General features: G+C 53.3%; 2 protein-coding genes across 11 annotated transcripts in view; one reads left to right on the top strand and one right to left on the bottom strand.

The window, feature by feature from the left end:
* SMYD5 (SMYD family member 5) overlaps positions 1 to 11437 on the top strand; it is a 30630-nt gene extending 19193 nt beyond the window's left edge. The window contains exons 8-13 of the mRNA XM_038400907.2: positions 647 to 717; positions 1294 to 1400; positions 2237 to 2293; positions 3325 to 3419; positions 4411 to 4481; positions 6719 to 11437. Coding sequence (XP_038256835.1) covers positions 647 to 717; positions 1294 to 1400; positions 2237 to 2293; positions 3325 to 3419; positions 4411 to 4481; positions 6719 to 6863 — 546 coding nt within the window. The 3' untranslated portion in view covers positions 6864 to 11437. The remainder of the gene's footprint in view (positions 1 to 646; positions 718 to 1293; positions 1401 to 2236; positions 2294 to 3324; positions 3420 to 4410; positions 4482 to 6718) is intronic.
* A 2712-nt stretch (positions 11438 to 14149) lies between these two features.
* PRADC1 (protease associated domain containing 1) overlaps positions 14150 to 23892 on the bottom strand; it is a 15230-nt gene continuing 5487 nt past the window's right edge. For 9 of the 10 annotated variants that reach the window (XM_038399212.2, XM_038399215.2, XM_043512798.1 and 6 more), the window contains 4 exons: positions 22475 to 22575; positions 19760 to 19869; positions 17183 to 17350; positions 14150 to 16397 (listed from right to left, as the gene is read on the bottom strand). In XM_038399212.2, the coding sequence (XP_038255140.1) occupies positions 16277 to 16397; positions 17183 to 17350; positions 19760 to 19869; positions 22475 to 22575 (500 nt within the window). In that variant the 3' untranslated portion in view covers positions 14150 to 16276. Of the gene's footprint in view, positions 16436 to 17182; positions 17351 to 19759; positions 19870 to 22474; positions 22576 to 23892 lie in introns of all 10 variants that reach the window. The other variant, XM_043512801.1, reaches the window with a different exon arrangement.

Here is a 23892-nt window from a genome sequence, read left to right as displayed (position 1 = left end):
GGAATTGTTTGGGACAGGACACCACAACGAGTAATGGGGTGAAGCCGAGGGAGGGAGAACGTAGGCTGAGTCTGAGGGAAGCCCTGCTGACCCTGGATTCTGCTAGAGGATGGCGCCCCTTTGCTTGACGGGTCAGATTGTCAAAGGTGCTGATCTCCCACTGAAGACAGTGGATGCTAAGTGCTGATGAAAATCAGGCCACTAAGCTCTGTGCCTCACATTCTCCATCCAGATCTCTCTAACGGGGCATTTCTAGGGACCGTCGCCTTGTGTCCAGGCTTTGTTATTACAGGATGCTAAAACTGTGTCACAGCAGAGCTGAGGCTCGGTTCACTGTTGGTTGTAATAGCATTAGTGCCCGTTCTATGGCAGGTCCAGCCCCAGCCCCTCATCCCATCGCGTGATTCTGCAGTGGGTCCGACAAGTGAGGCTGCGAGCTAGAGCAGTGTTTCTCAGCGACTGGTCCGTGGACCGGGGCCGATCCCTGAGATCTCCCTGACACAGTGTAGAAAGGCAGCAGGCTGGTCCCTGGTATCAAACAGGTTGAGAAACACTGAGCTAGAGCAAATGGGAGCCACTGAGATGGTAGCTAGCCCTACAGTCCTGACAGGTAAACTGATCCTCTTGCTTCTTGGTCTCTCTGCAGTGGTTTACTCCAGAAGGGTTCCGATCGCTGTTTGCCCTGGTTGGGACCAATGGCCAAGGCATAGGAACAAGGTAACCAGTGGATTCGCCATTGCGCTGTGGCTGTGCATGGGGAACTGTTGAGAAATCGGCATGGAAGTCATGAGAGTCCCAAAAGCTCTCTAGGGCTCTGGGCTTCCCTCAGTGCTTGCATGGATCCTTTCTGCCGTCTGAAGGAGTCATCCATGCACATCCCTCAAACCCAGCCGATGGGAGCCACTTAAGTACCTAGAGCGAGAGCAGAGAAAAAACCTTGTATGTGTTGCTGAGGTTCTGTAAAAGCGTCTCTTTACCGCCTTTCTGTCAAGTAGAAGAGACCTTCCCAGTGCCCTCAATCCAAAGCCTCCCAAAGTTCAGGTCTGGTTTTGCATCAGAACTTTGCCTCTTGGGGCCTTTGGACAGTTGAACCCTGGGAGCCCCAAAGACTCTCTCCTCTCTCCTGAGTGTTCTGTGTTGAAGAACGAAAGCCGGTGCCGTGAGCACCCGTGCCGGCTCACGGGGTGTGATCACAGCTCTCCCTAGCACTGGGGTACGGGTGGCTCTCTCGCCCACCCGGCCAGATCCAGAGACCTTCGGAAACATAACCATGTTCTGTCTGGTCTCCGCTAGTTCCCTGAGCCAGTGGGTCCATGCCTGTGATGCGTTAGAGCTTCCCCCACACGAGCGAGAGCAGCTAGACGCCTTCATAGACCAGCTCTATAAGGATATCGAGAAAGGTAACCGCAGCAGGATGCGGGTGTGGTGTGGTCCCTGGGTAGCTGTCGGTGCGGTTCTCTGGGTCATTGTCTTCTCCAGGCCAGTCAGGGACCAGGGCTGGGCGTGGGACTCGGCAGCGATCGCAGTTGGCCGATTTTGTGGGCTGCACTGACCGGTGCTGTCTGAAGGCCCCGGTCAGGGTCCATGAGCTGCCACTGGCGCTCCCGGCTGCAGTGTAGCTGTACCCTGAGAGAACTCTGCTCGGGACAAGGCCCCTCCTTCCCATTCAACATCGGGGCCAGGACTGGTTTGCTGCCATTTTTCTGGATTCACCAAACCCTCAACTGTCTCAACAGCCAGGGGATCTGGCTCCCAGATACTGGGAAGTGTGGCTGAGGGGAGGCGAGCCGCAGGGAGCAGCTCCTGGGGCTGGCGGAGGGAGATGGGTGTGTCTCCAGGTGACGGCAACCAGTTTTTAAAACCCAGCTCCCTGTTTTGCTGATTGTGATGGGCACAGATGCAGACCAGTAGGTGTCTGCTTGATTTGTGGGTGCAGTTAAGTAATTAATTGGATGTTTCCGTGCCTTCAGTTCCTCCCACAGCTATCTGGGGGTCATATAGGGGGTCTGGCCCCTTTAAATACCGACCCCCATCCCCCCTGCTGTCCAGTCCCCAAGCTCTCTGGGAGGCTGAAGTGGATTGGTGTGACTGGCCCAGGTGAACCGGTACAAAACAGCTCTGCCCTGGTCGAATTTGCCCACCCTGCTGTTTCCCCACACGCTCACTCTCCTGGTTTGAGGAGCAGGGTTTGGCTGGGGAAGCTGCCCGGTGCTGTAACCCTCCCTTTCTGCTTCAGAGACCGGGGAGTTCTTGAACTGCGAGGGATCCGGCCTCTATGTGCTCCAGAGCTGCTGTAAGTAACGGGCTGACGCTGATTGGCCGGCCCGCCCCCTCCCTCTTTGGCTAAACCATTCTAACGGTCCAAAGGTCTCAAGTGATGCCGGCGTGGTCGGGCGGGTCACAGCCTGGCCTGCCTTCTCGTTTCCCTGTGTCCATTTGCAAAAGCCACGCGTTATTTATATGATGCTTCTCATATAAACGAACATGCCAGAGCTTTTCAAACAAGCAAATAAATGCCAGCAGCTCAGCACACGTGAGCAACCCTACAATAACAAACCAGGGCCTGCAATCTAGCGCCAAGGTAACCTCCAGTGCATTCGTATTCCTACAGAGCCCAAAGTGCACCAGGCATGTTAGAGACAAATACCATGTGACTCATACCCCAGAGCGCTTTTTGCATGCAATGGGGTAAAAATACCTTGATGAGGAAACCGTCTCCAGTCTCAGCTGCCTCCTGTTATTAAAGAAAGGGCAATCAGAGACTGGTTTATTAACGAGAAGGGAGGAGCCTAGAGATAACGCAGCCGTCTCGGTGCTGCAGGGAGTATCTCAGCCATGGTGGTAGGGAAATCTGTATAACAGGCAGGCTTACGGAGAAGGGAGCAGGATCTACAACAGGAATATTTTCCTCCATTGCTTCTCACCCCATTAAACGACCAGTGGGGAGACTAGTTGGTTCAGAGAAACGCTAACAGCACCCCAAGCCTTTCACGTCCAGCTCACCCCGTTGAGTCCGCAGCAGAACTGATCGAAGCCCTCCCCATCCGCTGGCTGTTCTGCAGTGCAGTGCAGTGAATGGGTGGGTCTCAGTCCAGCTCTAGGCAGATGGGTGTCCTCCCCGACTCAGCTGGCAGGATTTGGCACCATTACTGGCAGTCTCAGCAGGTGGCCGAGGGGTTTAAACTAACCCTCTCGTTCGTCCTCCAGGCCAGGCCTGAGGCCTGCTGGGGGTCTGCATGGGGAACTGGCACTGCTGCCTGTGCCGGGCCTCCTGCCTCTGTGTGTCACTCACTGGCTCCGGTGCCCGTCTCTTCCCTGCTGCAGGTAACCACAGCTGCATCCCCAACGCTGAGGCGTCCTTCCCGGATAACAACTTCCTCCTGCACCTCATCGCCCTGGAGGAGATCAAGCCGGGAGAGGTGAGCCTGCAGGGAAAGGAATGGCTGGTTTGTTTGGGGAGGGCCGAAGCCTGTAGCCCTCTCTCAGGCCAAACTGCTCCCGAAGGCAGTGGCTGTCCAGACTGAGTAAGACCAGTAGGGTTCTGTCTATGTGCTTACATGACCCCCCCCATTACCATAGTATCTAAGCACCTCCCAACCCCCATAGGAGGTAACATCCCTATTGTATGGGTGGGGAAACTGAGGCACGGAGACATGACGTGACTGGCCCAGGGTCAGACAGGGAGTCTGTGGCAGAGCTGTGAGTTGAACCCCAGTCTCCTGAGTCCCAGTCCAGGGTCTTTGCTAAAAGACCATTAACCCTCTGTGGCCCTTTGCTGAGGAAAGGACAAGGGTCATCATGAGCTGCGGTTCAGCCCAGCTGGGTTTTTGAGCCGTTCTGGACCCTGATTATTTTGTGAGCAATCGGGGAGTCCCAAGCAATTTCTGCTGTCCGGATTAGAGATGGGCCTGACCGCTGAGCCCCTGAACGTTGGGGCAGTTCGGATCTGACCTTCGCCGCCCCCCGGCCTGCAGCGTCACTCAAGTGGAGGAAGGCGTGGGACCGGGCTGTCAGGACAACAAAGGAGATTACTCACTGAGGCTGCAGGACACACATGGACCCTCTGTTTCTCTCTGGCTCTCCACGTCCCCTATGCTGCCTGGTGTCACCACGCAGCATGGCCCCTCCCAGCCATGGAAAGGTCCACTGATTGCTCTGCTGGGTCAATCTCTCCATAGGGCTGGATTCTGATTTCTACCTGCCCTGGAAGTTAGCCCTGCTGGATGCTGTATTCTGCTTTAGCCCTGCCAGTTTCCTCTGCTCTCTGGCAGTGCCTTGTCCCCAGTGACTTGCTGCACTTTCCCTTCTGTTCCTGGAAAGCATCCCTCCCCCCGGGGCGGGGGAGCCCGGCAGTGGTTCGGTGCAATGGGAACTGACTCTCAGCCGGGCCTGTTTCTCTTGTCTCGGCAGGAAATCTGCATTAGCTATTTAGACTGCTGCCAGCGGGAGCGGAGCAGACACAGCCGCCACAAGATACTCAGGTAGGGCTAGTCATCCACGTTTGGACTCTGCTGGCCAGGGGGCCCTGGGGACAGATCGGGGTAGAAGCAGCGATGCAGGGAAGGGTTGCCAAGGCATGGGCGGAGCGAGGTGGTTCTGCAGAATATTGTCAATTTATTTTCAGGGATCAGGGGACAACCCCTCCCCCTCACATCTTACTCTATTCTTAGATGTAATGGCATCGTCTGTCCTCAGTCTGCTGCACCCGTCCCTCTGGCTAAGCAGGGCAGGTCCCAGTGCACACTCGCTCCCTCTCTCTCTCTCACACACACACACACACACACACACACACACACACACAGAGAGAGAGAGAGAGAGAGAGCGCCCCAGCCTGCCTTCCCTGGCCCTCAGGCTGAGCAGGGCGGGTCCCGGTGCGTGCTCTAATACTGCCAGCCACAGAGGGATACTTGAGATCAACCCGAGTTGCTCCATTCAGCCTCTGCCCCAAGAAATGAGCCTGCTGCTCATCGCCCTGTGGCCTGCGTCTTTGCATACAGTCCCTCCTGGTCTCTGTTCAGCTGGCTTTGCAGCGTTCGTGTACATGCAGCCTGCTTGGATGGGCCACTGTGTCCTCCGCGGTCCGAAGGGTGTTGGGCCAAACAGGTGTACAGCCTGTGTGCAGAAGGCACCTGCAGTGCACTCTCGGCACACTCGCCCTTTGGGACGGACAGATGTGATAGGCACACCAGCAATGCACGATACACAGGCAGTAGGATCACACAGCAGGGATGCATGTATGTGATGAGCATGCGGAACCTGGGATTTGTCTGCACTGTGAGCTGGTGACTCCTTCTCTCCAGCTCCTGGCAAAGTCCTGAGCCCCTGGGCTTTTGTGTTTTGCAGGGAGCGTGTAGCTCCTCACCTGTCAAGCAGCATAAACCCTGGGAGTGGCAGAGCAGGCCAGCAGACGCAGCAGCGCCACAGGGTCCATCTACACGGCAGTGAGCGTGTGTGTGACCTGGGGGGGAAGGCCAAGGCTAGCTTTAATCTAGGCAACGAGAGCAGGGTCGATGTGGTGGCACATATGTCAGCGTGGGCGAGCAGCCCGAGTTTGCCCCCAGGGTCCCTGGTGGGCTTGTGCCAGGGCAGCTAACCTGCACAGAGGCCCATGTCACTGCATCTCCGCTGCTCCTGTCACCTGTGCAAGCTGGATCAAAGCGAGCCTGGTATTCCTGCCTGCACCACAGTCACACCTCCACCTGCAGTGGAGACCGACCCAAGGATGCCTCTTGCCCAAGGTTGCCTTATTCCTGAGCTATCAGAATGCTAGGACCCGATAGGGAAGGGATGGATAATAAAACAGAAAATGCCATAATGCCACTATATAACTCCCTCGTACGGCCACGCCTTCAGTGCTGCGGGCAGATCTGGTCGCCCCATCTCAAAAAAGATGTATTAGAATTGGAAAAGGTTCGGAGAAGGGCAACAAAAATGATGAGGGGGATGGAACAGCTTCGATATGAAGAGAGGTTAATAAGACAGGGACTTTTCATCTTAGAATAGAGACGACCAAGGGGGGATATGACAATGGTCTATAAAATCCTGAGTGGTGCAGCGAAAGTGACTAGGGAAGTGTTATTTACTCCTCACAACACAAGAACCAGGGTCACCCAGTGACATTAACAGGTTTAATACTACCCAGAGGAAGTATTTCTTCTCACAACACACAGTCAATCTGGGGAACTTGTTGCCAAGGGATGCTGTGAAGGCTTCTAAAAAAAGAATTAGAGAAGTTCCTGGAGGGTGGGTCAAGCAATGGCTCCTAGCCAAGATGGCCAGGGAATCAACCCCATGCTCTGAGTATCCCTAGCCTCTGACTGCCAGAAGCTGGGACTGGGCAATGGGGTGGATCACTTGCTGATTCCCTGTTCTGTTCATTCCCTCTGGGGCACCTGGCATTGGCCACTGTCGGAAGACAGGAGACTGGGCTAGATGGACCCTTGCTCTGACCCAGGGTGGCCGTTCTTACATAGCTATAGTGTGTGCTCAGGTTAGAACGATAGAGACCAGTGGCTTCTAGTCCAGCATAACTCACGGCTCAGGCTACAACCCTGCCCTCCAGCAGCTGCATGGGGAGCTCTCCCTGCTCAGAGGGAGGGATAAGTGGGGAGTTAACCCCCGAATGGCTGGCTCTACAGAAGGGTTCTGCCCTCCAGCCTGGCACCGCAGTACTGCAAACTCCCTTGACATGGTTCTCTCTCTCTCCTGCTCCCCTCAGGGAACACTACCTGTTCACCTGCTCGTGCCCCAAGTGCCTGGCTCAAGCCGACGACGCCAACCTGACTTCAGAGGAGGAGGAGGAGCTGGAGGCTGAAGGAGAGACGGATGACGCGGAGCTGGAGGATGAGATGACGGACGTTTGATCCTGGGCCCAGGGATGGGGTTCGGCTTTGTACCGAAGACGGGACTGTGGGGAGGGACTGTGCCTGTATCGGCCAGGGCTGGCGTTGCGGCAGGAGGAGCATGTTAAGGTTTGGCTAGGTTGGGCAGTGGAGGAAGCGGGGATCTTCCCTGCTCCTGACCATCCTTCTGGGAGAGTGTGTCTGTGATCCCCTCTCTCTAGGTAATGGCTCCACTTGTCCCAACCACTCCTCCATGGCTGAGGGAGATATCAGCCCACACAGACATCGTCTTGGTCTCCTTGTTTGTGTCTGATCCTGCACACAGAGCAATACGCCAGGGCGGGGGAGATGGTGCATGCAGGGAAAGTCCCCTCCTCTTCTGAGCACAACCCTTGTTCCTGACGCTGGGCGAACAACCAGCTACCCCGGGACTTCCTCCAGTGTCAATATCTAAGTGATCTGAGAACTTGGAGAGCGGAGTCCGGGGGGATTTGGGCACGTGACTTCCTCGGGGCTGTGGAGGGGGAAGAACAGAGGTTTAACCCTGTGGATACAGTGGCTGTGCAGAGAGGTTGTAGTCTCATGGATTCAGCACAAGGCTGGGAGCCAGGACTCCTGGGTTCTAGTCCCTGCTCTGTCGCTGACTTGCGGTGTGAGCAAGTCACTTATTCTCGCTCGCTCTCAGATTAAAATGGGGGGGAGATGATCAGACTTTCCTAGCTTGCGGGGGGGGGGTTGGGAGAATTAGCTGCTCCATGTCTGGACAGGGCTGAGTATTTTGAATCGTAGATATATATACTCTTAGTGCCAGCGGGTGAAAGGTTAAGTAGCTCTGGGGGTGGATAGAGTCAGCTGGTGGAGCCTCACACTCCTTACCTTGGTCTCCTGCTCCTGCTGCCCTCGCGGATGGGCCTAGTCTTTTGTTGTGGGGGTTTCACCATGGGGAGGTTTGTCTGCCCCACCGGGGCATCAGGCTCAGTGGTGCAGGCCTGTGAGGGGCTCCTGAACGGGCACCAAAGGGAAATCCTGACCCAGCTTGCCGCAGGGGGCTAGACACCTGGGTCCAGAGTTGTAACGGTCCATAGGCATTCCTCTGCTCAGCCCTGTAGCGCCGAAGCTCGTTGTCCGAAGGGAGTTAGGTGCTTAGGAGCCTATTGACTGTCAGTGCAGTTTTGGCTCTTAGGTGCCTAAATCCTTTTTAATGAGATGTAGGCTCCTGAATCAGCTAGGCATTGGAATGCTGAGTGCAGAAACGGCTAAATACCTCTAAAAACCTGGGCCCCGGTTTTCCTGCAAAGGACCAGGAAGGGGGGGCTGGTCCCACCCAAGGTGGATTTGCCAAGCCCAGCCCTGGAGCACGAAGGGAGAAACAGTCGACTCTATTGTGTCCGGGGGGTGGTTGGAGGGATCCATCCTCAGCCTTCCCTTGTGTGTATTATCCCACTGACCTCCCAGGGGTGCAAAGGCTGCAGGGCTGGGCCCTGGGGTATCACGTGACCTTCAGCCAGGCTCTGGAGGCTGAGTCTGCAAGGAGCTGGCAGCTCCTTCTAGACCCACTAGCGTAAGCTCCCCAAGGGACCGTCTGCCTGGTCTGAGCGGTGCCCAGCGCCCATAGCTCCTCTCCAGGCCAGTGGGTGTTGCGGGTGCTCAGCCCCTCTCAGATCAAACCCTATCAGAGCAGCGTGGAGCTCTCGGGCAGGGACGGCGAAGGATCCAGATGAGAGTTCAGGCCACCTAGTACCAGAGCCGGAGATGGGAAGATGCCAGTCGATGAGGGAGTCCATTCCCCTCTGAGGGCAGGACCTGCCCTGCAATAGAGACTGAGCCGCTTAGAAAAATCTCAGCCTTCTAGGTGGCAGGCAGCGTACCTGCAAAGGCTGCAAGGCCGTTGTGCTCTCACTGGCAGCCATCTCCAAGGTCTGTGACATTGTGGTTTGCCTTTCTGCTCTGTCACGGTGGCTGGATGAAGGGTTGGCTTCCAGCACAATGTAATTGCTTGGGGCCTGCAGGGTACACACCGCCTCTGGGCTGCCTGGGGACCAAGCTGAGAGGCCGCTCGCTGTCCACTTCTGATCTTCTCCCCATAAATAATGAGGCTGGAATGGGAGGAAGGTCACCCACCAGTTGTGATCACCTGGTCTTTAGAGCCACGTTTCGCACCCCACCCCATCTCCTCACTCCAGTAACGGGGCCAGGAGCAGGGGCACCCCAAATCCTGATCTACCCCACTCCCCCATCAGTGAGAGGGCAGTTAATGAAAACACTAATTAGGATGGTTAAAGCACTGAACTGAACAGCTAATTTTAACAAGAACAATTTGAATAATCAACTTTTGTAGTTAACCCTCTACAAACTCAGTGCCAAGCCAGAGTCTTTCCCCTTTCCAGAAGTGGGATACAATTCCTGGCCTCGTTTCTTCCACCGCCTCCCCCAGTCCTCCTGCAGCTGGTGGGGCTTAGCCGTTCTGATCAAGATGAAGCATGGCGTGCTGGGAGTGGTTGTCTCGTCAGTCCCCCCACCCATTAAAGGGGAAGAGAGATGCAGTCTTCTCTGTTGCTGATGAGGCAGGAGCTGTGAGGCTCTGGTATGTTGCCTAGCCCTGGGTGCTGCTATGTCCCTCTATGAAGATTCATTTTTCGCACTTTCCTTAGGACTTCTCTTGGAGGGGGGAGCCTGGGCTCTGTGATTGGAAAACAGTGGACCACCACGCTCCTTAAACCTGTCTGTGCTGACTGTCTTAGGGCCCACTTGACGTAAGCGGGGAGTTGAGTTTCACTGGGAATTTGACAGGGTCGTTAGCTTTGAAATACGACTGTTGAACCTATCTTAGCCTTGTGACAGCACATTTTGAGGGCTTTTACATTCTGTGGGCCTGGAGCTGGGAGACTGACCTAGAAACTTGGTGCCTGCAGATCACAGGCCAAATCCTACGTTGGTGTAAATCTGGAATAGCTTCACTGATTTCCTCTGAGTTACTCCAAGTTCACACTGATGTCGCTGAGATCAGAATTTGTTTTCACCTTCTTAAGCCCATGCTGCACAAGCAGTTGTGCTTTGATTTTTGGTCTTGCTTGAAACAATACAGCAATATTAGCAATGATGCTAATGCCCGTGATGATAGAATTGCAGTGAATTAAGGGAGTACGCAGGTATGGAGTAGACCGACTGTTAAACCACGGCCTACAGTGGCTCCAGAACATTGCTTGAGCAAAGCAGTCTTCCAAAAACCCAAATGGTGCAAGGATCTCAAACAAGGTCCCACCTGGATAAGAAAAATGTTACACTTGAGAGCAAGGAACTGTGGTTGAGCAAAGAACTGCTAAACAAAGTGATCAGGCTAGATGTGAATTAAAGTGACAACAATATCAAGATAAAAATGATATTGCAGAAAAGCCCTATCTGTGACTAATGAGGTGTTTAAAAAAACAAAACCTAAAACGGGAGATTTAAAAACAACAACCAAAGCCTTTTCTCCATTTACGCGGCTTCCTTTTTGCAGGCCAGCTTGAGCGGTGACGCTATATTGGTCAGTTTCACTTCTTGGTTCTCATGCCCTAGCACAATTCCCTTGCGTGTGGGTTTCCTGTGCATTGCTTCAGCTCTAAATAATCCCTCCTCTTTTAAATGTACACACCCTGCCTGAGTAGAGAGCCTAACTTACATGGCACTACTTTACAGGCCCGTGTCCTGAAGAACCAGAGCACTGCTGCTAACCCTGCCTTGGATATTTGTTGGCCAACCTTGAGTTTTAAAGTTGCCAACATCCATCTCGCTCCGATGGTAGCTTTCCGCCTAAGGCTTTAAGTTAACGCGTTTCAGTTCAGAGAGAGTTGGGAAGCAGGCCCACCTCCTCTTACTGTTATGCTTGTAACCAACAGCCCGACGTTCCTTTTGGGACGGGGCGAGAGGCAATCTTGTTTCAGGAGAGGTAGGCAAAGCCATTTGATCAGTATATTCTCACATAAGCAGAGATCAGTGTGTGCTACAAACTGTGGATCCAGATTCCCAAACAGCCTGAATGCCGATCCTTGGGTTTGGCTGGGACCACTTGCAAAATGGAGTATTTGGCGCGGGCGGTTTTGGTGCCCCGCTGGATGAGCCCCAGCAAACTGCCATAGTGTGGGGTGCAAAGTGGCCCTGTTTAACAGTAGTTGCCTTTTGATGAAAGCTGCCACTAATCTTTTTGAAACAGAAAAGCGGGTGGGCCAAGCTTGGCTGCCCTTGCCGAGGTCATCTGCAATCTGCGCCCAGCTCCGCAGCTCGGCCACCTGGCTTTTATTTTCTGCATTGTTCGATTCATGGCAAAGCAGAATTCTAGTGCCATTCCGGTCTCCTACACCTCACCCTACCCCGTCATATCCACGCTCTGCACAGCTTCCCCACAGTCACAAATGGCCTTGGGTAGCTGAGCCTCATCAGCCCCCTTCCTCCCAGGTTCCTGGTTCAGGGCTTGGGACGTCCTCCCCTGTGAAGTGTAGCCAGACATGTGTCCAGAGTAGGGTTGCCAACCATCTAATCACACAAACCCAAACAGCCTTGCCCTGAGGCCCTGCCCTAACTCCATCCCCGCTCCCTCCGTCGCTCACTCTCCCTCACTCTCATTCACTTTCACTGGGCTGAGGCAGGGGGTTGGGTTGCAGGAGAGGGTGAGGGCTCCGGCGGTGGTGGGGTTGTGGACTCTGGGGTAGGGCCAGAAATGAGGGGTTCAAGGTGTGGGAGGGGGCTCCACGCTGGGGCAGGAGGTTGGGCTGTGGGAATGGGTGAGGGGTGCAGGCTCTGGGAGGGAATTTGGATGCAGAAGGGGGCTCCGGGCAGGGTGTTGAGGTGCAGGAGGGGGTGCGGGCTCTGGGAGAGTTTGGATGCAGGAGCGGGCTCAGGGCTGAGTCAGGGAGTTTGGGTACAGGAGCGGGTTCAGGATTGGGGAAGGGAGTTGGGGTACAGGAGCGGGTGCAGCTCTGGGAGGGAGCTTGGATGCAGGAGGGGGCTCAGGGCTAGGGCAGGGGTTTGGGGTGCAGGAGGGGGTGAGGGCTCTGGCTAGGCAGCACTTACCTCGGGTGGCTTCCAGTTAGCAGCACAGTGGAGCTAAGGCAGGCTCCTTGCCTGCGCTGCTCCCGGAAGTGGCTGGTACGTCCCTGTGGCGGCCAGGAGGTGCTGCGCAGTGCCCCCGCCTGCAGGCACCACCCCCACAGCTCCCATTGGCTGCCATTCCCAGTCAATGGGAGCTTTGGGGGTGGGGGCAGCGCTTGGAGACTCCCTGCCCCTCCCGGCCCCCAGGAACATGCTGGCCACTTCCAGGAGTGACACAGGGCCAGGGCAGGCAAGGAGCCTGCCTTGGCCCTGCCATGCTGCCAGACTTTCAGCGGCCTGAAATCTCCTATTTTGGTTTTAGTAGCCTCCAGGAGATAGAGCCCAATTCTGGGAGACCCCCGGCGAAACCGGGAGAGTTGGCAACCCTACCCCATAGAGAGGGGCTACTGCACACCCCACCTCTAATCACTGTGTTCACACTGATGCAAGTGTGGTGAGATTGAAGGCAGTAGAGCTTTTCAATCGGTGTGGTGTCTGTCTGTACATAATGCATGATGAGAGAGAGCTGGTATCCACCGGAATGAAAATAAATCAACCCACTATAACCCCCCGCGGGTTTGGACTCTGCAAGCTTCCCACAGCTTTGAACTTTGTGGAACTGTTTCTTCTGTCCGTTTCGGTCTGTCCTTTTGATGGTAAGATCTAAGGGGGAACTTGCGAAGCCGAGATGGGCACATCCTCCCTCTCCAACGATATCAGCCAATAAAGCGCTGCACCTGGTCCGTGTCACCCGTCCCACTGCCATCCCTGTGGCATCGTGCCCTTCGGTGACCTCAATAAAATGAAAGTGGTAAGACCTGGGGCTGGGCCTGTTTCTTTGAATTACTCATGGATGGTGATCCCTTGTTCTCCACGTTTGGGGGTGGTTTGGGCCCTACCAAATTCATGGTCCATTTTGGTAAATATGGTCAGAGGCTTTAAAAACTCTTAAATGTCATGAAGAAAAGGAGTACTTGTGGCACCTTAGAGACTAACAAATTTATTAGAGCATAAGCTTTCGCGAAAGCTTATGCTCTAATAAATTTGTTAGTCTCTAAGGTGCCACAAGTACTCCTTTTCTTTTTGCGAATACAGACTAACACGGCTGCTACTCTGAAACCTGTGTTAAATGTCATGGTTTCAGATTTTAAAATCTGAAATGTCACAGTGTTGTAACCGTGGGGGTCCTGATCCAAAAGGGGAGGGTCACAAGGCTATTATGTAGGAGGGTCGTGGTATTGCCGTCCTTAGTTCTGTGCTGGTGCGAGTGGCAGCGCTGCCTGCAGAGCCGGCCACCCGGCCAGCAGCCGCCTAGCTCTAAAGGCAGTGCAGAAGTAAGGGTGGCAACACCACAACCCCCCTACCATAGCCAGATTTCATGGGGGAGACCAGATTTCACGGTCCATGATGCGTTTTTCACAGCCGTTAATTTGTTAGGGCCCTAGTGATGCTAGGACAGGAAGTAATCAGCTTTATCTGCAGCAGGGGTGATTTAGGTAAGAACAGGTTAGAGACACCTGTCAGGGATGGTCTAGTTTAAAGCAAGCCCAGGCTAGTAGTGACTGGAAGTTACCATCTGATGGCTGGTGGGCTTTGTGAAAGCAATTGATTCTTATTCCAGTTCCAAGTGGAACATCGCGGTTCGTATCCGCAGCTGTGGAACAGACACGTCCTTCCCTTATCCCAGAGTCGGCTCTTCCAGGAGAGGGGTGGGGCTGAGTGCTGGGTGAAGGACACGCTACAGCTGCTGTGACCCAGCCCTGCCTGGCCTTCGTTCCTGCCAATCCAGCCCTGACATCCCACCCTGTTGGTGGAAAGCGGCACACAACTCTGTGACTCTCATGGTGAAGGGTGGGCGAAAGCAAATCAATGTGCTAACAGCAAAGAGACAGTAAACTTAGACATACCTGTGGCTCCTTCAACTTCTCTGCCGGCACCTAAAGCCCAAGCGCTGGGCCGAGCAGGGCAGGGAGGACGGTTGTTCTCCTGACCATGTGGTCCTCTGGGCTCCAAGCAAAGCCGCCCCTGGAACAGGCACTGACCCTACAAATGCAGCACTCCCCCTAAGAAATACATCTCAGCAGCAGCCATTCCTTCCCCAGCCCTGTCGAGCAAATCTGGAACAACCTAAGCACGGAGCCTTGCATCATCACAGCTCCAAACGTGCCTCAATTGATGTTATTTTGCCCAGTTATAAATCTCTATACATTCACTCATGGGAGGTCAAGAAATCAGACGGCTGAGAGCTTCAGGCTTTATTAGAGAGATTAAAGAAGGGGTTCATGTTACAAATGAATATAGCCTTGACAGCATGAAGGCAAACGCCAGCTGGCACCTGTAGGGTCAGACAGGTCCTGGGAGCTGGAGGGGGCATGATCTAGTGGGATCTGCCAGCCCTGCGCCGGCAGCAGCATGGAAGGAACAAGCTAGCAGGGTGTGGGGCTGCAGTTCATACACTCCCTGCCTGGGTGACAGTGACGGAGGAACTGAAAGCTGCAGCCAGGCCGAACCGGGCCAAGACCCACGCAGCCCTAGTGCCATTCAGCCACCTTCAGCTAACAGGAGTGCAGGGCAAGCAGGATTTTGCAGGATTGGGCATGAGTGTGTCCTGGGTCAGTGGAACCTGCTGTCTGATGGGGACTTTCCCAATGCATCAACCCTGGAACATGCCAGTGACCTGGGCTCCCTCTGTTGCAACAGCCTCTGGGCTACACGATCTTGCAGAAGGCCAGGCTTCAAATCACATGGCCACAAATGAATCCTGACTGCAGCATTCAAGGGACGGTAACAAGGCTCCAATCCATGGGAGTGTCACATGTACACTGGGTTCTGGGGCCGGGGGCCAGGGGGAGTTAAGGCTGCCCCATCTCCCTCCTCCATTCCCAAGGGCCTCCACCATCCCTTCCGTTGCTAATTATAGCTCCTTCCTTCTCCTCATCCCCAGCAGCCGACATCCTCCCCAACCCACTCCAAACAGCCTCCATGCACTGAGCTCTCTGCTCATTCCTCTCTGCTCCCTTCCCCCCTTGCTGGCCTCACGTCTGAGGCAGAGCTAGCTGGGGGAAGGCGTAGGGGGTCCAGCCAGGGGCAAAGCCACACTGGTCTAGATTGATCCTACACCCAGCACTGCCTCCCATCAGCCAGGCAGCCTTTGGGCTCCCTGACCCTGCACCCTCTAGCGTACGGCCCCAAGCCCCTAGGACCTGGCCAAGCCTTAACTCAGAACCGCCGCGTGTTAAAGCTTCCCAAGGGTCAGAAGCAGAGCTGGGCCTGAGCTGAGACCCTGGCTCAGAACAACCTCAGCATTAGCAGCGTAAAAGGGGTCAAGTTCTGAACCTAGCTGGGAACTTTACGACCCTCCTGCCCTGGCCAGCCCCCCCTGCTCTGGCCCCTCACAAAGCCACAAAGCCCTGGCCAGCTTCGCCCACCTCCCATTAAACCGCTGCGCTCCTGCCTCCACTGGGAATCATGGTCCGAGGGGCAGATCCAAAGCCGCTCTGAGTCAATGGACTTGGGACCTGACTGAAGGGAACAGGATTAAGCCCTTGAACAGTATAAGGTATTAGAGGCTCCCATCACCTTGCAGTCGCCAGGGAACGTGTCAGGCTCATGCACTGGTGAAGCCAGGGGGGTTGTGCTGGCTTATGCTAGAGGTGAATCTGGCCCATGCAGTTGATTTGGCCCTTTATATTCCTGTATCCGCTTGTGGTTATGGGCTGTCTCCAGCCCAGCCTCAGGCTCCAGCAGCCCCGTTCCCTTAGACGTGATGGAGTCCGAGCCCAGATCCTCCAAGAGATTTAGGTGGCTAACTCCGATTGATTTCAACAGGAGGGATCTCTCTCTTCTGAGCCCCATCTCCGAAAGACAAACCCACACAGAGCTACTTCCTCTCTCCTCCAGGCACCCTCGTCTTGCCTGAGTTTATGCTTCTGGCCCACTCAGCCACAAAATATAAACTTCTGGCCAACCTGGCGGGTCCTATTAGCCCAGGATGATCCCCTGTGCATTGCTCTTTCCCCTCTTTACGCTTTATCCACTCCTTATCTTTTCACTTGAGACTGGCCGTGCGCACCTGACATTGTTTGCAATGCAATGCTATCTGACAGCACCTCAAAATGCTTCTCTAGCGCGCTCTGGCCTCTTGGACTTGGGGGTGTCTGCCTCCCTGCCTGGAAATAGTTACTGAGGAAGTCATCCGGTGGAGACGGCGAACGATAGGATGATGTCGGAGTTTAGCTGGCTACCAGCTGCAGCACTGGGTGGGAATCACCCAGTAAGTTTGGATTGTGGAGTTTTGGGGCAGGCAGGGGCCAATCCCTTCAACAAATCCATCCAGAAGGCTCCAAGACCTTCCCTTTCTCTCCCCACTACCAGAAGGTCCATGGAGGCTGCATCATTTCATAAGCTGGGATGCTGGTAACGTTGACGGGGATGGAGATGATGGCCCAGGGGAGTCCGTGCTGTTCCAAGGAGCGTCGGATCATGTACCTAGAGACACACACACACACACACACACACACACGCATCTTGATGGAGTGAGTCGGGAAAGAGGCGCTTAGTCCTTAGACGCGTGCTGGAGCCAACCAAGAGTGCAAGGTCAAGACCAACTCAACCCCACAGAACAAATTCAGCTGACTCCACTAAGGATCTCACTGACAGGGCCTGATTCCGGGAGGTGCTGAGCACCCTTAGCTCCCACTGACCTTGGAGGGAAGTGAAGTCACTTAGCCCTTCCCATGGGACACTCAGCACCTTGTAGAGTCTAGCCTTCAACAGGGGAAGCCGGAATTTTCTGACAGACGGCTGCCCTGGCAACTTGCCAGAAGACTGAGCGCTGCACATAAGCTGCCTAAACAATTTCCATGCTTAAGAATCAAGCCAGGCAGCCACGTATGATTGCCGATGCCTCTTGCTTGCTGGATGAACAGGGATGGCTGAGTGGAGGGCCGCAGTGGCTCATCAGCACTGGGCCAGCCCTGCAGAGACACAGGCTATGACCTGCAGCTTATGATCTCTGCTTTAAGTGCTAGCTTTATCATTTATTCTACATCAACATGCTGCCGATAAAGGGAGCACTTCACTCTCCATGGCTGGCCAGAGCCCACGGACATTAAAAATCTAGAGAACATCTGAGGTGGCAGAAACAAAGGTGCCAGTGCGATCTTCATTTCATCCACAAAACCAGACTGACTTCAATGGGGCTGCATGGGTACAACGGGGGGTACAATCTGTGAAGATACAGGTGTGTGTGCATGTTGGGGAAAGGCACCTACCCATCCCTGCCCAGAAGGAAGAGAGCAGGAATGTCCGCCGTCAGCCTTGTGCTGTCCTGGATCATTTCGACGTAGAAGCTGTCGTTGTCGTACGCATTATCGGCGATAATCACCGCCCTCCCGCCATGCTCCTGGACGACACGCGTCTTCGACAAGAAGGAACAACCCCTGTGGCAGGACATAACGCTGTGTCTCAGAGACCCGCTCAGCCAGCGGTCTGCACAGTGCAATGCCTATGTCTCCCCCTTCAAAGGCATCACCCCTTCCCAGCTGACGCGCTTCGTGCGCTTCATACAATCGCCGCCCGCAAGAGCAAAGGGTGAAAAGGGCCACACTTATGTCTGAGTGGGGGAATAGGAAGTGAATGGCCCATTTTAACCATAGGATTTTTATTGTTCATAATAATAATGGGCACGTCTCCATCTTTGCTTCACCAGCATTATCCCGACACCCTGGAGACATTGGTGAGGGAGCAGGCGAGAAAACTGAGGCAAAGCAGTGCGGTGATTTGCCCCAGGATGCAGAAGGAATCTGTGCCAGAGCTGGGGTTAGGATTCTGCAGCACCTGGCTCCCAGGCCTGTGCTCGGACCAGGCCTCATTAATGTTACTGTCTCAGCATATGTAGCAATTAACCATTGGAACAACTTACCAAGGGTCAGGGTGGATTCACTGTCACTGGCTGGTTTTAAATCGAACTCAGCTGTTTGTCTAAAAGCTCTGCCCTAGGAATTCATGTGGGGCAGGTCTCTGGCCTGTTTTTATGCAGAGGGACAGACCACGGTCCCTTCTGCACTTGGGATCTATGAAAGCATCTCCCCTAATTCTCTTCTTTTACTTTCTCGGTCTTCAGTGCACCTCAGCTACACTCTCCAGCGCTTGTAGGGTAACACTCCACCCCAAGAGCAAGTGAGCAACTGTTGGCTTGTATTGGCCCCCTTCATGCAGCGCCAGCTGTGATCGCCGGCCTGTCTGGGACGTTGTCCTAACATTGACACTTGCCCAGCAATCCTCCACTGGCACAGCCCTGCTGGCTTCTGCTTGGGAGCACAGACTCCTTTGCTAACAGTGCCTGGGAGATAGCTGCTTGCTGACTGGCGGGCAGGGAGCAGGTGGTCTCGCACCCACGGAGCAGGTGTTCTTGTCCCAAAAACTGCTGATCCAGCATAAGCAGCGCCCTTGCACGGTCCACCTACACACAATTGGAGGTGTGACTGCAGCACGTGTGGGCATGCCAAGCTGGCTTTGAGTGAGCTAACCAGCTAGAAACAGCAGACATGCCGCAGCAGCTGCTGCTAGCTGCCTGGCTGCAGTGTAGACAGTCCCCCAAAGTCTCAGCAACGAGGCCAAGACTGAATGGGTCCTTTCCTTCTCCACCTGGGAAAGCATCCCTGCAACTCGGAACTGGGGCGGTGGTGGGCAGGGTAGAGCTGGCTGGCCCTGGCAGTGCCCATGCTGTAGCTGTTCTGTGGTTATTAGCCAGGAGGCTTCAGCCTCCTCTAACCAAGCCCCAATCGCCAGGGGAAAGCTGGATGCTTTAGGAAAATGATCCCAGTGAGTAGGGCCTCTCCAGGCTCCTGGCTGCTAGACCACACAGCTGCTCTCAGAATGCCAGGGGTAAGATTCTGCATGAGCAGAGGGGCTGCTGTGGGGCTGAATTCCCCCAGTGTGATACCTCGCAGCACTGGGCCCATCACGAGGAGGCAGGACCTTGGCAGCAGGGCCCGGGAGGAGTGGAGTTGGGGGACAGCGTTGTTCCCTGCTCAGTTTCCTCAAGGAAATCCAGGAGGGCATTAACAATTCCTGAAGCTACATTAGTCCCCTCAGCGTCTGCTACTGAGTAAGTGACAGCAGTCCCATACCAGACGTCTCCAGCTCCGATTGAGCTGAGAGGTTTCCTTCTCAGCAGACCTGCCCCCTCGTCTGTGGGAGGCTCACCTGGGCCCATTCCACAGCCCCCTAAATGTCTCACGAGAAGGAGTGATGCCCCAAACACTGCCCAAGATGAACCTCAGAGCTGCCAGAGGATTCCCTGGGGAAGGGGTACATGACTGGCCTGTTTCCTTTATATTAAACAGTAGCCGCTGCCTTCCTTCCGGGACCTCTCTGTACAGACATACGACAGAGTGGAAAGGTGACGATGGAGTAAGTTTAGTCAGACTAGAAAGTAACAGGGGACGGGAGATGAATCACGTTTCAGGTTTTGTCTACAGGGAAAAAATGACCAACATACACAGCTCCCCAGGTGGACTCACCATCCCGGAAGAAGAGTGTCCACACGAGGAGCTTTACTGGCATAGCTACGCAGCTATAATGCCAGCAGTAGAGCTATCTCAGTAATATTCTCCAGGCAAAGGAGCCTCTGCTGTCAGAGGACTATGATAAAAATGAACAGGAGCTGAAATTTCCACGGGACCGTTCCCCAGGCAGGTGCTCTGCGACGTGCCAGATTTCATTCTGCCTGATCTCATTGGTGGAAAAAACCCAACCCGCCCACTCCCTGCATGCCGCTGTTCTAGAATCACACTATAAATAGCTCCCCTCTTCCATCAGTAAAACAGATCCATCATCAAACCTACCCACGCTCCACCAGGGCGATCTGATCTTGGATGAAGACTCCATTGTTTAGCTCCCCACATGCCTCCGGAGGGTCTGCCGGGACCAGGTGTATCTGCTCGTATCTTGTGTTCTCGGAAAGGAAAGCAGACTGGGAGTAAGGGCAGGGGGCAACACTTGGGGCAGGGGGAGCGGCCAGGTTTGCTAACATAGATCTATTCTGGGCTCTGCAGCAACAGGCTCTCTTTGTTCTGGTTAAGGCCAGCTTCATACAACAGTTCTCACCCTCCTGCCCCTAACTAAACCCGAAGAAAACTACAAAGACAGTCAGATCTAGCCTTGTTACTGCTAGACTCCTATATACTTTGCAGGTCTATAGCACCTAATGGTCTAATATTAAATCCTGCAAAACCTGATGGAGCTATCAGAGGAGTTTGAGTACAATGTATTGGCTAGTACTTCCTCTTTCCTCTTCCTTGCCATAGCACCTTTTTGCCAACTTTCAGAGTAGCAGCCGTGTTAGTCTGTATTCGCAAAAAGAAAAGGAGGACTTGTGGCACCTTACAGACTAACAAATTTATTTGAGCATAAGCTTTCATGAGCTACAGCTCACTTCATCACCACGAAAGCTTATGCTCAAATAAATTTGTTAGTCTCTAAGGTGCCACAAGTACTCCTTTTCTTTCTGCCAACTATTCCTCAACCCCCACAACAACCATGGCAGGTAGGCAATGCTTATCACCCTCATTTACAGATGGGGAAACTGAGGCACAGAGCAGTTCCATGACATGCTCAGAGACACACAGTGAGTCCGTGGCAGAGCAGGGAATAGTACTTAGGTCTCTTGACTTGCAGTTCTGGGCTCTAAGCCCTGGATGGCACTCCCTCTCCTTGCTGCGTGTGGTTCAGCTCCAGTGTGGGAGGCTCACAGTTCCATCAGTCCTGCAGGAGACCAGGCAGGGAATTACAGGGAGGTCCCATCTAAGGCAGCTCCTTCCTGCAGTTATTCTTAGGGATCCAGGATTGGACACGAGTGTTCCCGGTGTACGTGTCCATAACCAGATAATGTAGCTCCCTGTCTTTGATCTCCCTGGCCTGTGAGGGCTGTCCCAGATGCAGTGCATGGTAGAGAAATGCCTCTTGCTGGATTTGCCCAGTCTGCAGCTTCGGGCAGGTCTGTTCATGTATTTCTTACTGAACTCATCCCCCCCGCCTCCTTTTTTTATTACAGGGCCAAGGTCCCGTTTGTACAAGTCACTGAATCACAGTTTGCAGAGTGGACAGGCACTGCCGGCTTGTCAGTCCATCGGAGTCGTGTACAGTGCAGCCCCAATCGGCCGCTTGGGTCACTCTGCCAGCTGCCCATCCTTGCTCTGTGCTGGTTTACTTCCTTTTGGACCCGATTCTCCATGGCCCTGTGCAAAGCGCCGACAAGATGAGCACGGCAGCATCTCACACACTTGGCACCACACCAGGTGCAGGGCAATGGTGAATAAGGCCCTCGGCCTTATCTCAGCCGAATCCCGCAAGAGGCATTCTCTACCATGCCATGCTGGATGCCCTGCTGATGGTGGAGAAATGGCAACATATGGCAGTATCCCTTGTTCTAGTATAAAGAGAATCTAGGGTCCAGATCTTCAAAAGTAATCACGCTCCTAATGCTCATTGATTTCAGTGGAAGTTAGGAGCCTAAATAGCTTTCAGGATCTGTGCCTAGAAGCTCAGAGGTAGGGTCTAAACACAGGACTCGGAGCTAGAAACTTGTGATTTCATGGACTGAGCATTGGCCTAGGAGCCATGAACTTTTGAAATTTAATCCTGCCTCTAACACTGTCCTGCTGTGTGGTCTTGGGCAAATCATTTAAGTCATCTGCCTCAGTTTCCCCAATCTGTAAAATGGGGATTAAAAATATCTACTTACCTTGCAGTGGTGTTGTGATGGTTATATAGTTAACGTTTAAAAGACACTTTGAGGCTAAAAATGTGTTACTACTAACTAGTACATAGGTAGCACTGGTAGTTGCTTGTTGGAGATTTGTAATAGGTCATCTGCATCTATGGGGGATTTCAGACATGCAAGTTGCTTGCACAGATGTTTCTGCAGTTAGTATAATAACAATTTATAATTCTGGCACTTAGCCAATCAGTTACGGGCCAGGCATCTCACACAAGATTAGGCAGACAGGGAGAGCAGCTCACACAGCATAGCACTGATACCCTCTCAAATCTCTCCCAGGCAAAATCACAAAGAGACTGAATTGCACAAGGCTGGATAGATTTCTGGCCACCCACACGCCAATCTATCTCGCAGAAATAACTTCTTAAGCAGTTCCAGCATTTTTCTTACACTTGGTTCTGCTTTTCGGACCACGTTAACATAGGAACTCATTTGTTTTGCATGTCCCAGATTGAGCAGGAACTGCAGTGTTCCCAAGAGAAGGTAAGTGGATCACAGAGATTTTGGAGTAGCTTCGTCAGAATTCCTTGGCAAATTCCAAAGTTCAATCTACACACATCGGGCCAGGCTCGGAGCTCTCTTACAGGAGTGTAAATCAGAATAACACCACCAGTTTCAATAATTGACACTGATGTAACTGAACTCAGAATCTGGCCCGCTGTTTCTAAGGGGCAACAAATGTAAGAAACGACCACATGAAGATCAGGTTTCAAATCCACTAGTTGCCGTTGAGAAAATCTAGAAATGAAAGGCCTAATACATATCTGATCCTCATACTTACAAACACGCCTCCAAAATCTTTGGCCGGAGTAGCAGTGAAGATGTAGCGGATATCTCCGGGACTCAGCACTTGGAAATATAAATATTCATTGATGCGTAAATCTGCGTATTTAAAAAGACAAAAAATAGACTAGAGGGGAAAATGGAAAAGCTCTTGGGAAATTCCTTGGTGATATTTAAAACTAAATTCACAATCATGTTGCTGTGAAAATAGCTCTTTTCAATGGGGTGGGAGAAGCAACAGGTTATATAACATTTCATCTATACAGCACCTTTAATCTAATAGCGGCTGGATATACAAGGCACAATTCACCTGCCACTCTGATGCAGCCAGTTCTGGTGTGCGTGTGCGCAGAGGGAGCTGTTCAACAGCGCACAGCAATGCTGCATAACTGTTCAGAGCAGGAAGCCAAGAATATGGCATTCCACTGAAATCATAAGGGACGTTTCAGGGAGGCAGAATTGAAATGACTCTTGGTGTAATTTGGCCAGGGCACCTGCATGTACACCCCGGTGCTTGTGAAAATAATCATGGGCTCTTTTTCCAACCCCTTCTCCATAATTTTCTTAAGCCACCTCAATGCCATACCACAGCAAAGGCTGCCCCACAGAAGCTATGATTGCATTCAGGATCATGAAAAGATCTATTGATGCCACTCTCTGGAACAATGCTCGGTGCCAATTCTGCTCCTGCGAATATCCCATGTGTATTACATCACCTCCAAACAAACAGGCTTTGTAACAGTGCCCCTAGTGAGAGGGTGGGGGAATGGCTACCTGGCCAGCCAGGACAAAGTGCTCCCAATCCTGGCACAATGAGGTCCCTTTTTCAGTGCCCAACACACGCCACCTGACAAAATGGTCCGCAAAACTCCAGCAGGCTTAACACAGCTGCATTCCGGGCACAGTAGATGCACAATAATCGTTAGCTGAATCCCAAGGCACTGCCATAGAAGTGCTTTAATTAAGAGCTCCAAATGTCCTGCCTCCGCGACTGATTCCGGAGCCACTTATTTCCCACGGAAGCAATTAGGGACCCATTGACAAGCAGTGGGTGGAAAGCTTAATGCTGAATTTGCTATGGCACAGAAGCTGTCAGTTATGCCGGATCTTCTGAGAGCCTCTTACAGGAGTGTCCTTTTTCTCTCTGTTCCAACTGAGCCAGGGCAGGGGTGATGGTCTCCCACTGAGATGGCCCCTTAACCTGTAGTTTGAATCAGCACTTCCTGCAAGAGGCTTTGAAGACTCAGGATGGCTCTTTTACATCTTGGGAAGGGAGTGCTGACAAGCAGTTACAGCAGGAGCATGGTCAGCGAGAAACCTGGGTTCTGTTGCACCGATACCCTGTGTGACCCTGGAGACTTGCTTAGACCAGCATTTTCACCAATGTCCACTGATCTCTGGGTACCCCCAATTTTT

The sequence above is a fragment of the Dermochelys coriacea genome, chromosome 4 (genome assembly GCF_009764565.3).
Source record: "Dermochelys coriacea isolate rDerCor1 chromosome 4, rDerCor1.pri.v4, whole genome shotgun sequence".
NCBI lineage: Eukaryota > Metazoa > Chordata > Testudines > Dermochelyidae > Dermochelys > Dermochelys coriacea.
The sequence above is the reverse complement of the archived record's forward strand: the minus strand, read 5'-3'. Positions and strand labels throughout refer to the sequence as shown.